Source organism: Primulina tabacum, chromosome 8 (assembly GCF_025594145.1).
Source record: "Primulina tabacum isolate GXHZ01 chromosome 8, ASM2559414v2, whole genome shotgun sequence".
Lineage (NCBI taxonomy): Eukaryota > Viridiplantae > Streptophyta > Magnoliopsida > Lamiales > Gesneriaceae > Primulina > Primulina tabacum.
Window position 1 is genome coordinate 4,803,807 of NC_134557.1, and position 14,978 is coordinate 4,818,784.

General features: G+C 33.9%; 2 protein-coding genes across 4 annotated transcripts; one reads left to right on the forward strand and one right to left on the reverse strand.

Annotated features, from left to right (window-relative positions):
• Window positions 1-301: 301 nt before the first annotated feature.
• Window positions 302-3,376, forward strand: LOC142553207 (uncharacterized). The gene is made up of 5 exons (XM_075663299.1): window positions 302-569; window positions 667-716; window positions 976-1,102; window positions 2,434-2,538; window positions 2,620-3,376. Exons 1-5 carry the CDS (start codon window positions 467-469, stop codon window positions 3,240-3,242), a joined length of 1,008 nt encoding a protein of 335 aa, XP_075519414.1. The 5' UTR covers window positions 302-466; the 3' UTR covers window positions 3,243-3,376.
• Window positions 3,377-3,426: 50 nt separating this feature from the next.
• LOC142553205 (uncharacterized) lies at window positions 3,427-11,107 on the reverse strand. Of its 3 annotated transcripts, none has more exons than XM_075663298.1 (19): window positions 10,951-11,107; window positions 10,727-10,768; window positions 10,245-10,310; window positions 9,756-9,821; window positions 8,904-8,996; window positions 8,371-8,482; window positions 8,218-8,263; window positions 8,033-8,104; window positions 7,632-7,694; window positions 7,410-7,564; window positions 7,260-7,324; window positions 6,022-6,172; window positions 5,775-5,880; window positions 5,541-5,676; window positions 4,884-4,948; window positions 4,574-4,738; window positions 4,230-4,302; window positions 4,065-4,137; window positions 3,427-3,755 (listed from the first exon to the last, which is right to left on the reverse strand). In XM_075663298.1, the coding sequence occupies exons 1-18, from the start codon at window positions 10,952-10,954 to the stop codon at window positions 4,082-4,084; spliced, it is 1,536 nt and encodes a 511-aa protein (XP_075519413.1). In that variant the 5' UTR covers window positions 10,955-11,107; the 3' UTR covers window positions 3,427-3,755; window positions 4,065-4,081. The 3 variants fall into 3 exon arrangements, with proteins under 3 accessions (XP_075519413.1, XP_075519411.1, XP_075519412.1); XM_075663296.1 differs by having other exon boundaries at window positions 10,245-10,313; XM_075663297.1 differs by having other exon boundaries at window positions 4,060-4,137; window positions 10,245-10,313.
• Window positions 11,108-14,978: the final 3,871 nt, after the last annotated feature.

The window sequence follows — 14,978 nt, forward strand, 5'->3', positions numbered from 1 at the left end:
GAAATAACATTAGAAATTAAATTAAAATGAAACTATTTTAAAAAATAAAAATAAAAATAAAAAATTAACCTAGTCTTAAATGTTGCTATGATCTCAGAGTAAGTCATTTTGTGAGACGATTCACTAATTTTTATCTGTGGGACGGGTCAATCTTACTGATATTCACAATAAAAGTAATATTTTTAGCATAAAATTAATACTTTTTCATGAATGACTCAAATAAAAAATTCGAACCACAAAATTGATTCGTAACATCTTCTCATGAAATTTTTTATGACGATCTTATTTAAAAAATAAACAAAAATATCTTCGTAATCTGGTCATCGATTACGTTGGCCAGCTCTTACGGCACTGCCACACCTGAATCCGAGTCCTCTCGATATAATCTCCCCCCTTCTGCCATTTCTGCCATCGATCACAATCGAAGGAAATAAATAACTGGAAGAAGAAGTCTTGAATCAAGTCAATGGCAGAGGCCAAGATCTATGAACTCAACAATGGCACTATGCAAGTCCATGTCTCCAATTTTGGCTGCACGATCACCTCCTTGTTTGTACCTGATAAAGATGGTAATTTGGCCTTCTAAATCATGGAGAAATACTATATTTTTGAAGAAGGAATAAGTGTGAATATCTGTTTATTGCTTTTTTGTATTTGCATTTGAAGGGAATTTGGCTGATGTTGTTCTGGGATTTGACACGCTCGAGCCATATTTGGTCAGTGACATTTTTATATCTATTTATTTAAAAAACCCTTGTGAATTTGATTTCGATCTTGCTGTTTTCTTGTGAAAAAATTGAATCTTGGCGTGTTGTCGAGGGTAAATAAAGGTACTCGTTGTTGTTCTTTGTTTGTTGTCACTTCGCACTCTTCATTTTGACTTGGGGCATCGATTGTTTGTGGGGCATGAATTTTTACGAGTGAATTAATTTCCTTTTCTGAATATGGTATTCCCCCCTTTATGTTTATGTACAGAAAGGGGCTTCTCCTTACTTTGGGTGCATCGTGGGTCGGGTGGCAAACAGGATCAAAGCTGGGAAGTTTACTCTAAATGGTGTTGAATACTCATTACCTGTTAACAAGCCTCCGAACAGTCTCCATGGTACTCGCGATTGAGGGTTTTTGGAAATCTATTTGTATTATTGTGATTCTTCATCAAATGCATATGTTTATTTTGATATGGTGTGTGCTATTTAATGTGATCGCCTAGGAGCGAGGGATGACAAGGTTGCCCGAATCATTGTTCTAGTTTTAGCAAACCCTTGTACTTGTAAGCCGAAAGCCGAAAATATATCAAATAATATCCACCATGTACACATTCATGTTAATTGGACAATCGCAGGACAAAAACCAGCCAACACCAACTTGTCTTAATCGCGGGGATTGTTAATTTATTGTGAAATTCAACATAGTAACTTCTGATATTCGGTTGTACATTATAGTATTTGTTTTATTGTATAATAGTTTTTGAAGAACAGAAGTAAAATGTGTTGTTTTTAGTATTTTTATTTCATATCTAGATTATGTGGCATTATATGTTGGTGCATCTGGCTTCATTTCAATAAGCAATTGTCTTGCCTTGAACATGTGTCTCAAATAACGATGATATGTCATGTGAAGTTGATGTTTCTTGGTTGTGGATGTTTATTGATGTTGACTGTTGATGGATTTTTTTATCGGCCTGCTATACATCCGTGTTAACTTTAGAAAAGTAAAAATCTTTGTAGATTCCAGAATCAAATTCTCTGGATATAAAATATATTTAAAAGAAGATGAATATATTTATATTTCTTCATGAGTGAATGAAATGTAGCTCAAGAAGAATTTATATAACTCGAGTGTTGTTTTGCTTCATAGTTTTAGAGCCGAGCCCTATTTGTCTCGCATATGGTAAATTGATTCTTACCCATGAAAATGAAGGAAAAATTGTTATTCTTCATAATTAGCCTTCCTCACAGTCATCAGATCTCTTCTGTGTACTTGCTTGATATCAGATTGACGGGTGATGTTATTTTGAAGAGAGAAAACGTGTGTAAAAGTTCACCATGCTGGTAAAGGCCTTTCAGCTTCTTAATAAAGCTCAAACATTAAGCGTGAATCGCAAATGTTAATCGCGGATTGTTTAGTTCACAGTTTCGTGTAATGTATGATAGATCAGGTAGTGACTGTTTCATTTGTATATTTGTCTTTTATGTTTGCTTGCTGGCCTTTATTGTGCTAATGGATATATCATGGTATGGCTGTTTGGTATAGATATGATGATAATAAAGCTAAGAGGAAGAAAGTGCATTGTGTTTTCACATTCGCTGAGGCTGCATATATTATTGTTTGGAATGACGACAAATCTATATCTAGAAGGCCACGTGATGTATTTTTCCTGAAAATTTCCGACTTTCTAACACCATACAATCTTTTGAACCTTCTCTTTTGAAGGTGGGCACAAGGGATACGACAAGGTTATTTGGGATGTTGTGGAGCATAAGCAGGGTGATAATCCATCAATTACCTTCAAGTACAAGAGTTGGGATGGAGAGGAAGGTAACCCCCTGTATTTGGTTTTGCTGACACCAACAGAACCAGTGTTTATACTACCATTTCTTTTGTATATTTTTATTACAGGCTATCCAGGTGATGTTTCTCTCACTGCGACATACACACTTACTTCCAAGACTACACTGAGACTTGACATGGAAGCAGTGCCGGAAAACAAGCCAACACTGATCAATTTAGCTCAGCACACCTATTGGAATCTGGCCGGTCACAATTCTGGTAACATTCTTGATCACACCATACAAATATATGCAAACCATCTTACTCCCGTGGATCAACACACTATTCCAACTGGGGAGATCATTCCTGTCAAAGGCACTCCATTTGACTTCACAGCTGAAAATAAGATTGGTAGCCGTATCCATGAGGTTGGGATGGGATACGACCATAACTATGTACTTGACTGTGGAGACGAGAAATTGGGATTGAAGCATGCTGCAAAACTGAAGGATCCCATTAGCTCGAGGACACTAAATTTGTGGACTAATGCTCCTGGCATGCAATTTTACACTGCAAATTATGTTAACGGAATCACTGGCAAAGGTGGTGCAGTATACAATAAACATGCTGCCGCATGTCTCGAAACACAAGGATTTCCAAATGCTATCAATCAACCAAACTTCCCCTCAGTGGTGGTTCACCCACGCGAGAAATACCAGCACAGCATGTTGTTCGAGTTCTCTTTTGAGTAAGGGTGGACTCTTTTGGTTAAATACTAGTTTTTTTATGAGAATAAGTAGGACTGGAGCTATGTTAAAACAGTCATCAATGAACATCTAAAACTTCATATTTTCTAAAAAGTTTTTGAATTTCTTCATTTTGTTCCTGGATGAGCATTCGCATGCTTCGGTTATCATTGTTTGTTTGATTCTTGAATTGCTAGCATAATGTGAAAGTTGATTATGATAATCACAATCATCGTATAACTAAAATTTGTCTCAAAAAATAATAAACAAGATTTCACGATTTATATCTATGGAATATCACAAGCTTTACACTCGGTCTTTAGGCACTAGTTACCAAAAGAGGACTCGAATTCCCACCACAATTGACATCCATTGGGAAAAAAACTCATCAGGTGTAGTAAAACGCCCCGGAAGAATAACCATTATTACTCAGATAACCAACCTCCGAAAGTTGTTGGAAGGTCAAATGTGAGGAAACACCAACATTGTCACTTCGAGACAGAACATTTTCATGGTTACCTGCAAATTTATGACACCATCGCTTAAATAGGGTAGGTAATATTCAGGCGCAATAATATTCAGCAAGTCCGTTAAATTAACAGTAACCACATAACAGAAAACAATGAATGCATTTGAAGGAACACTCTAGTCACTTGGAAACTGCAGGCCAATTCGTTATTTTCTTGGATCCTTTTGGATTGAAGAAGGCTTTCAAGACATCGATGTGTAAGAGACATTTGACAGCAATCAGTAACAACACAGAAATCTCGAGGCTTCATCAGAAAGCTACAAAAGATTGGTACTGTTTGAAATGGGACATAACCTCACCTGGTGAAAAAATTGTTTTATGCACTCTCAGCCGTGATAAGAGCAGTTACTTTACCCACAGCAACAGTTTTCCCTGTCAGAAAAACGAATTTTAAGTAAACTTAATAAGGTTGAGTAAGCAGCAACAGAGAATCGTAATTTACACAAGGCCAAATGTTTTTCAACCTTCAGTGCGAAGAGTGAACCGTCCAAGTTGAGGAAAATCAGAGAAATTTTCAATGCATATCAAGTTATTCACCTGAGAGGCAAAAATGTAGCAACAAAAATTATGTCAATCCCTTGAATACATAAATCAGAGAGAACTATAACACCAAGATTAGGATTTATTGAACATATCAGAGAGCACAGACATCATAGAACAATCAGCTTTTTAAGCCTGCATATCTCATAAATTGATAGATCAGTTCCACTTAGATAAAACAAATTTTAGAAAGAAGCTAATACATTTTTCAAATAAATTTACACCAGATACAAGTATTATTACAAGAAGATTGTGTAACTTTGTTAACCTGAATGCGGCATACAACAACTGCACCATTCTTCACGAAGAGCGGTTTTCTTTTCATAGGTTTTTTAGTTTTGGGATCAATCTGTTGCATCAACTCAACAATCTCACACTCCTCCACGACTGCATGGATGTGCAAAACAGCCTTGTATCCAGCAGTAAAAATTGCCTAACATGAGAAGCATACATCTTCAGATACGATAGAAAAGCAATTCAATGAATGAAAAAACATGCACATGAATATGCAGACAAGTATGCCCATGAAAAGATTAAGACAAAAAACATAGGTAAATGGATCAAAGAAAAAACTATACATTGTCGAGTAACTCCAGAATCTGCAACTGGGCAACAAAGTCAGAAACAGCAGCTATTTGCTTCGCTGTAAACACAATCAAATAACATTGGTATAAAATAAATAAAGCAACAAAATTCACAAGTTCGACAATTGAGCAACCAAATGAAGTACATGGAGCCAACACTACCACCCATTGAACTCATTCAGAAACCTGAATGACGTTGTGGGACTAATAATTATAAATATTAATAGAATCGCTGTCATTGAACTCAGAGAGGAACACTGTCTATGTTCTGCGACTCTCTCCTTTAACTAGTAAATATTGACCACGAAAATTTCTGAAGGAGCTACCTCATCGATATTCAGAATCTTTCTACTTAATTTTCTGTAGAAAGCTATTGATATGCATTTGTCATTCATGAATTCTAAACCAAAAAAATGCAAAGAAGAGATCAAAGCACAACACAAAGTTACGACTCTGGACGATCAACAAATGAGAACTTCAATTCAGCATAATACATTCAATTCCCGTGGGACAAGTTGCAATCTCCATGCCAATAGAGCAACGTCACAGATCCCCACAATTTGTGTAGTACAAAATCAAAGGTATAATGTTCAAAAGGATTCTTCATTGAGTACTAGATTAAACTTGGGAGAATCTACCAATTTTACCTACCCGCGCTGCATAAGACAAACCCAGAAATGATATCCTCTTCCTCAATCCCAGAAACCCTGACTCGCAAATTTTCACCAGGTCCTGCTCGACTTACTTTATCTTCATCACAGAAGATGGCAAGAACTTTCACCAGGACCTGAAAATTATCAAAGCGTAAGATTTAACCCCAAAACGGTTCATGCATTCATAAAATAAATTTTTTGATAGTACGAAAAATATGGGGTAAAAAAACACCTTATTTGGCATGATCATCATATTATCGCCTTCACGAATACTCCCGGATTCAACTTTGCCCATAACAACAGTTCCCATGTCCTTGAATTTGTCAATGATGGGCATTCTACCGAGCACATGACATTAGGACGAAAAGTATGTATGTCGTGATTACATTCCCAAGTAAAACAAGAACGAAGAAGCAGTGCATAGTTTTAATCTAATAAGATAAACCAAAGAAGACAAAGGCATAGCAGAATATTTCTACCTGAATGGACCTTTTGGATCACGTAAAGGAACTTCAACACCATCAAGAGCTTCAAAAAGGCATGGACCCTCCCACCATGGGCATACATTTTTGTCCACTCTTGTTTTCATATTTGTACCCATCAGACCAGATATAGGAAGAAATTGTACATCTGAAACCATAGACAAAAATATAAAAAGAATTTATGATCGGTACATTAATAAGGACACCAATAGATAATTTTTATGAAAAAGTCGTTATTTAGAAAAGCATCTGCTCACATTTAAAAAAAAAAATTAGATTATTTCCTGAAATAAGGCTTCACGTGTTATGAAGTCTTTAATCACCATGGCAATTCAATATTGATTTCAGGATACATAGTAAGGTTATGAACAGAGACAGACACAAGATGCATGAATTCTTAAAAATTGAAGGACAAGACAGCAAAATTGTGGACACATATATACATTATACATACATAATGCATATAAAGGTATGTAACTGTATATAGAAATAATAACCGATATTATCAAGTAAAACTATCAAAATTAAAGAAGATGAATGTTATTGAATGAGTTTTAAAAAACAAAATCTATCTCATTTTAAAATAAAAAATAAAGATAAATTAAAAACAATCATTTACTCATGCTTTAAAATTGATATAATTATTAAAAAAAAGGATCACTAAAAAATGATTATTTTAACAATTTACACTAAAATTCTGAAAAATACTAAAAATTAGACCAAAATCTCAAAATTATGTCCAACACTCCTTTATCCTTCTCCATTGTACTCAATTTCTTTCTTTTTCTATTAATTCATGGACACGCTCCTTGGCATGTCCAACACACATCCGTGTCATGTCAAAGATGTTTTTGCTTTCCAATAGTGTCGGTGTCTGACATGGCACAGGTCAATAATTTGAAGAGCTTCTGCATCATATATTTAAGGTTACACACAAGTCATGTCATGAGGCATGAAGCTGAATTCTGTTAACTGAAAGAATTTGCAATGTAAATGTGGCCTCATTTCTATAAAATTTGAATCCTGAACGAAACCTCTTTCTTGCCTCTTAGTTTCATGGTTCAGAAAAGGAACCAAATTAAGCTAGGGAATTCAAAATAGGAACAGAGTAACACAACTCCATAACAAACACATACTAATATAATAAACAAATAAAAACAGTGTCAATCTGATACTCCATGTGAAAGAAAGAACGCATCATCAGTATGAAAAATGTAATCCAACAGGGAATTTACCTTTCTTCACATTGTAACCTGAGGACTTCAGAAATGGTAACATTTTTGACTCAATCTCATCATATCTGCAATGACAAAACAGCAGCAACACATTGCAAATATAACATACAGGATTTCCAAATGCTCTCTCAAACACTAAGAAAAAGGCACCTCTCTTTTGACCAGATCACGGTAGGTTCGTCCATTTTGTTCACAACAACAAGAAGCTTCGAAACACCTAAAGTCTTTGCTAATTGGACATGTTCGCGTGTCTGTCCACCTCTCTCATAACCAGTTTCAAATTCTCCCTTCCTGGCGGAAATCACCTGTGATCACAAGATGATTAAAAGGAAAAGAACAAGAAATCAAAATCTGACTAAGTATTGTACTTACCAGTACACCTATATCAGCTTGAGATGCTCCACTGATCATGTTAGGTACATAGCTTTTGTGACCCTGAAGTACCAACGTTTAACATCAAATGTACACCACCATGAAGCGCAGATAAATCAACTGGCGTGTAAAATGGCAACCAAATGCTCTAATCAAGTGTACCTCGTTGATGTCATATATAATGCAACTTTAAATATTTAAGTTAAAATTCACTGCATTTACAAACTCCCTCGGAACTAATATAAAATTTCAGATAAAAAATCTGGATCGAGTTAGAATAAAGGTGAAATTAGTTTAAAGCTTTAAAAACATAAAAAAATTGCGATCAAAATTTATTGCAACTGCAGAACTTCTACAAACAGAAATCACAAAGCAATAAATAAAAGGAAAATAGAAATTACCGGGGCATCCAATATCGTAAATCTAGTAGTTTCCGTTTCAAATGAAGCTCGACCAACTTCAACTGTTTTCCCCTACAAAAGAAAAAAGGGCAACAAGCAACTCATCTCTTCACACATTCAAATGCATTTGGAGGACAAATAACACATGACATTTAACCTTAGTAGTCAAAGCCACAGATAAGTACCTTAACTCTCTCCTCTTCATTCGTGTCCATGATATAAGCCATGTACCTAGTTTTTGGATTAAATAAGGGAAATCAGTACTACTGAAGCTAGATTAGGAAATGATATCCAACAGAGAGATGGCTGCAAAAATTAAGAAGCAAGTAAGCACTCACCAACTCTCTCTACTTTTATCTTTTGCCTCTTTCTCATACTTTTGGATAGTTCGGTCATCGACTTGACCACTGAGAAACAATATTTGCCCTCCAGTTGTTGACTTGCCAGCATCTGCAGACAAGATGAATAATGTTGCTCCTCACGACAAACTTTGATTATTGATATGTTATAGAGCAGCAACAATCTAATCACAACCCGAAGTCCTATGCATTCAGATTCTGAATGTATTTTTTCTTTCTTTTGAGGGTGGGGGGCATTTTCCTGTTTCATTCCTACGCTTTTTGAAACCCAGTAAAGAGTAAGCGATGAAATATTGAGTAGTTTTAAAGCAGTGAGTATAATCAAAACCCAAGGAAAATGATAACAACAATAAGAGATATGGCATCAGAGTTGTAAGCCAGAGGATATCAGGAATAAACACACAGGGGTAGGTCATGTTCTCCCACTAAGAGCACATTTGGAAGGAAAAACTCCATATTATTACGAATAAACAATTAATATGGATCTCTGAATTGAGGAAAAATTCACTTACCGACATGGCCAATGAATACAACATTCAAATGTCTTTTTTTATTCTCTACCTCATCCACAATATGCGCTGGAGCAGAAATTTCCTTCTCTTTGACTGAACAGACCAAACAAAAGTCAAAACATAAAATAAGATCCTTAAAATAGACTTAATTTTGAAAAAGAAAAATCACAATTCAATGTAGCATCCACTCAAGAACAGAAGCTATAACAATAAAATAAAATAAAATAAAATCACAGAGGCCTTTAATGATATGAGAATTTCTAGGCAAACGAAAAAAAACGATTGCAGAGAGATAATAATTTAGCATAAGGCAGCATTAGTGGTGTTTTAACATATAATAATAATAAGTTTTATTTGTTATCTGTAATATGCAATAAAGTGGAAAAAATATTTTTTTTATGGTGGTGAAATTAGGAGGTCTTAAAGGTTATTATTATATCATATTAAACGATAGGTTAGTTTTGATGAACATTCATTATCTGTGCAAATTCAGCATTAGCGTGAACAATTTATCCTCGTCAAAACTCAAAAGAATTATACTTTAAAATGCAAGTGAATAAAAAATAAGGTGAGAACAAAAAAAAAGGGTATTGGGATACAAAAAAGCAATCAAAAGGTGATTATTTAAGATATCATCTCTTGATATTATTATACATTTACTCATTTTTTATAGTAAAAACAGAACAACCCAAGCGAAGATTATGTAACATAATACACCTTTATGCCATCAAAATAAATTTTACAGAGATGGCATTTAAATGCCATAGGAAGAGGAGATAATATTATCAGACTACTTGCAAGCGGTCGCATGGGGACAATGCCAATCAAACACTAGATTCCGTAGTTACCTACCTTCATACGCATCTCTATGCTCTTCTTGCAATGGTTTGGAGTTTGTACACGTTGTGCTGGCCAAACCTAAAGCCATCAGCAAAATGAACACTTTTTATACATGAGAATCAAGATCAATAAATTATAACCTTGTTCTTTAGATACTAAATTATGTGTGCATGCGTTGAAGATCAAATTAATAATAAAAGATATATGGGAACACACAATAATCTTTAGGTGATCTATTCAGTTTCTTTAGTTTCGAATTTTCTTGTCATGATTATAAAGAAGAATATGGTAAGCCAAATATGAGTTCTGATTTCAAAATGGCAGATGTCGGATATAGTGGATAAAAATAGAAAAATCACTAAAAGCAATCCTTGTGACATAATCCTCAATCTTCAAGCATAAATCACAAAGAAATGTCGTATAGTGCTACAAAAAAAACATAAAATCTGGATAAAAAATTTCCTCTGATCTACTATACACGTCATATGTAGCTTGACCTACCTTTATCCACCTCCGGGTTTATTTCTACATCATGTTTCCCATCTCCCTTGTCAGTAATAAGCGTATCTTCTGCGAGCAATAAATTACGACATCGCAAACATTACAGCAACGACAAGAACACTCTAGTGTACACTACAAACAACAATGCATGGATTCTGATGGATCCAAGGATTTTGATTTGAAAAGATAGTTATCAATCCTCTGTTTACAAAATAATGAATATTCAGATTCTTGAATACGTACTCATGATTTTTTTTTTGTTAAGTTAATACATTAATAAGTCTCAAAACCATGAAATAAAGCAAAAGTCTTCGAATTCACGGTAAAGTAGGCAAAATTCTTCATCAAAACACAACCTTTATGATCTCACAGACAAAGAATAAAATAAAAATCATCAAAAAACTTAACTTTTAACTTCTGAGAAGTTAAACAATAGTAACAATATAAATTACGTAGGGAACTGAATTAAACGACAATTATACCTGATGAATCAAGCTGCAACGCCTTGATATCCTCCTCGATATCTATATCAGTTAACACAAAGCAAAACATCAACAAAATAATGGGACAGTTGAAAAAATCAACATATCACAATTATCCACACATACAACTTCCACAAAAAGCAATCCCTTTACTCCTTTCAAATCAGATAAACGGTACAGATTAAAAAAATAGAATGAAAATCAATCGGGAAAAAAAAACGAACCCATCAAATAAACTTGGGGCGGCGCACTAGCTTTTCAGATGTTGCGGTGATCTTAAGCAGTGGCCGTGGTTTTGGGCTGCAAGACGCGGCGAGAAAGACGAATAGGGCTGAAATTTTCCAATAGGGCTTCTTTCTGTACGCTCGTGAACCGGGTTTATTTACAAGAAGCTTTCGTCAATAACTCGGTCAAAGGATAAAATTTAATTCAATTTCAAAATTAATATTGTTAATTCTAAGTATTAAAAAAAAACTGATCAACTGAACACTCAAATCTAGTATTTATAGAAGAATAATTAGACTTTTGATGGGCCTGTCTTCCATTTGGGATTGAGATGAGCCAGGGATAGTGGGCCCATTAATTAGGGTATCAGAAACGTGTTAATTTTTATTTTATGTTTTTTTTGCTCAATTTTTTTTAATTACATTTCAGTTCTTAAATTTTAATTCTTAGATTGATTCTATTAGAATATTATGTTTTATATCATCCCGGTTTCTTGATATTAGTGAAATATTAAATATTTATATTTCAAAAAACATCATAGCATTTAATATTTGGGGTTAAACAAGTAAATTAAACTAGTCCACTTTAGCAGGCAACAATTGAAATGATTACTATGATTTTTGTCGTTTTCAAATCAAATTAATAATTTTTCAATTTTTTCACGAGTTATATATCTTCTTCTTTTTTTTAACGTAGATAAAAATGTTAAATGAATTTTAAAATATAGGTAAAGATATTATTGAATTACGATTTTTTTATAAATATAAAATTAGATTATAATTGTAATTTTAAATAAAGTTGCATCAAATTAATTAGTTGGTTCAGCTTTAATTATATACCGAGACTTGTTGGGTGCAGTGTATGCTGGGCGCCCTGTACTGGCGCCCAGCTGTGTTTTATTTTTAAATTTTTTTTTTTGGTTTCTAGATTTTTAGATTTACTTTCCAGTTTCTATATTTCTAGATTTCTAGATTTCTGATTTTTTGTGCGTGAATGGCAAAAACAAAAAATTCTTCTTTCGAATATTGGTCACGGAAAACGTGGATTTTGAAACCTATGATATATATGGTGTGAAATTCGACTCAATGTGCAATTTGTGAAATTCGACGTTACTATAAAAAAATTTATCCTGACACTGATAAGTGGTTTGATGTTATGGCCAATTCCCAAATTAGCGTAATAACCTTTGATCATTTTCATAATTATAATATTACTTATATTTTATAATATAAATCGAAACTAATTACAACTTTTTATGAACATGAAGAAGAAAACGTAAATTAGAAAGTTTTTTAGCTAGTAATACTATCAATGTACAATATTTGATAGTTAAATGTGACGATTATGAATATGTAATAGATATCGACATTTTACGGCCTAAAAGAGATATTAACGCTGATGTTTTAAAATAGTCTAATTAAATTGAGTTTTATTTCATTATACAAAAGATGAAATAAATGATAGAACACAATAAATAATTAGCATCTGACAAAAAAATAATATATTGCACTTAAATTTATTATATTTATGAAATATCGAGATAATTAAAATTAAAATTTAAAAATATTAATTTTTTTACGTTTAAACTCATATTAATCTTATTTAAACAAATAAAGATTGAAGCTTCGCTCCCACATTTCAGCGCGATTTTAAGTACTTGGTACGTAGAATAAATCGTATACCTTTCAACAAGCACATGAATACATGTGGGTATCTGTAATCTGTAGTACCCCACGCATTCATACATACAGATACAGTATAGTCGTTTAAGCCCTCATTAAACACAACTGCAGCAAGCGGACAACAGAATCCAGTTGGAATGGGCATCGCCTGCGCATACACTTTCCCCGTTCCATAATGTTGGAGTTGGACAGACTGTTTAATGGTAATTTTGGGGTGTCCTTTCCCTCAGTCAAACCTCTCTTCTTTTCTTGTACAAACGCATGTGATTTTTTCAAGAAGAGGGAATCTAATCAATTAACCCTAGATAGCTACTCCTCTTCCCAACATCTCTTCTTTTTCAAACTTTTTTTTTTTGGTATTAAAAAGAAAACAATTTTTTTTTTTCAAGAAAACGACCCATTGCCTGATGCCTAGTTGCACGCCTACCCACTCCCACTTGCCATATATTATCCTTTCCTCTCAATCACCCACCAATTTCTTATCACTAATCTCGGCCCTTTATATATAGTCCTCCCATCTTCACCTGTTTCTTCTCGTGCTAGCTAGGGTTTCCTCTTCTTGAACGAGTTTAGGGTGTCAAGCCTTTATAGAGTCACTTTATATGGATCTGCCCTCTATGTCTTATTGGTATTTTCATGAATATATTCACGCGCCAAGATCTGGATCATATGCAACTGATTTCACCCAGGAAAAAAAGTGATTTCCTTGCATTCATGTTGGATGATGGTTCTTCTAGCTAGCTAGCTAGCTACCTACCAGGGGTTTCTTTCTTTCTTGGAGATTAAAGTTGAAGAGCGGAGCTCCTTGAACTCCAACAGAGGATTTTTCTGGGAAGATTAAGCTGCTGACCTATGGATCCCTCAGCCCTATCCATATCCAAGATGTCGACTTTGGATGGGTTTGTGGTTTGCATATGTCAGGAGCTTGAATCCACCCATTTTCGATCCTTCTTTGGATTGAAGGGAGCTCTACACTTCTTCCCTCCGCTCCATCTCTATATTGATTACTTTTCTGAATCTGGTTTTATTTTCAAGATCCGCTTTCAAATAAATGGTATTAGATTAATTTGTTGTTCTTGTTCTTTATTTTATTTTTTTTTGTATTTTTGTTTGATTATATATATATATAAATTGCTGTAACTATATCCTGATTCTGCATGCAGACGGGGTGGATGAGAAGGCTAGCTGATGCAGTGTTTAACTTGTGAATCTATCTCTAGATTTCCTTTACCTTTTTTGGCTTCTGAAGAAAGCAGCGTTCTGTTGAAGCTAAACTCAACCATTGGATTCCATTCTTTTTTCATGTTTTCTTTATTTATTTATTTATTATTATTTGTCATGGTTATATTATTAATTTCAAAGTCATTATTATAATTATATATATAAATATGGTTTTGCGTTTTATTTTTGTCAAGCAATCAATTTTGGGTTTTATTTATATGTTAATGCAAAATTTATGACGATTTATTTATCAGAATGAATGAATTGGCCACATTCACCCGACGAAGGAAAGCCGCGCGACAACATTAATTAGTATTACGTTTAATTCATATATTCACAGTTTTAACCTTGACCAAATTAATGTTACAAATTTTTTTTAGAATTCACATTATTTTCATGGAAGGAATTGAGATTGATTAAAGTTCCACAATATTGGAAGCAAGAGTTCAAAAATGATTTTTTACGTTAAAAGTTACTCGGTGTACGTCGCCATGGTAGTTTTACAGATCTATTTGTGTGTTTTAAAACACTTCAAGATGATGTGCCGAGTGAAAATAATTTCAAAATTATGTTTCAACATAGAGAATTTAATTTTTGAAATTGGGAGAAAACCTTTAACACAAATTTAATAATCTCATGCAATAATTAAAATGATTCAAGCTGATTGTTTAGCTACTATATAATAAAAATATTATAAATTAACATAGAGCAATGTGAGATCTTATTGACTTGTTGCTTTATCGCAACGTGTCTTCTTTGTTTTTTGTTACAGTAGGTCTTTTGTAAGACGGTCTCACGAATTTTTATCTGTAAGACGGGTTAATTCTATCGATAACTGCTACTCGCACAAACGAGATTTGAACTCAAAACTATACGAGTTTTGAGACCTAACTCTTACCATTTCGAATATGATTCGTGACTATGTTCTCTTGTTTTTCAGTTACAAAATTTTCATTTATGTAAAATAAAAATCACCTCGATCTCTCCAAAGTATGTTTGCTTAAGAGAGATGTGAGCCTATTGGGCCATTTTTCTTGTATTATTGGGCCGGACCAACTCGGCTTCATGTTCCAAACCCCTGAAACCCAATATGACCAAAAACCCTAATATCGCACGCTCGTATA

What these genes read in the sequence shown, in the direction of transcription:
- LOC142553207 (XM_075663299.1), top strand. Translation starts at nt 467, where the DNA reads ATGGCAGAGGCCAAGATCTATGAACTCAACAATGGCACTATGCAAGTC. An exon ending in GTTTGTACCTGATAAAGATG is followed by an intron (nt 570 to 666) that starts GTAATTTGGCCT and finishes TTGCATTTGAAG; the next exon opens with GGAATTTGGCTGATGTTGTT. An exon ending in GAGTTGGGATGGAGAGGAAG is followed by an intron (nt 2,539 to 2,619) that starts GTAACCCCCTGT and finishes TTTTTATTACAG; the next exon opens with GCTATCCAGGTGATGTTTCT.
- LOC142553205 (XM_075663296.1), bottom strand. An exon ending in GTTGCAGCTTGATTCATCAG is followed by an intron (nt 10,314 to 10,726) that starts GTATAATTGTCG and finishes TATTGCTCGCAG; the next exon opens with AAGATACGCTTATTACTGAC. An exon ending in ATGAAGAGGAGAGAGTTAAG is followed by an intron (nt 8,105 to 8,217) that starts GTACTTATCTGT and finishes TTTCTTTTGTAG; the next exon opens with GGGAAAACAGTTGAAGTTGG.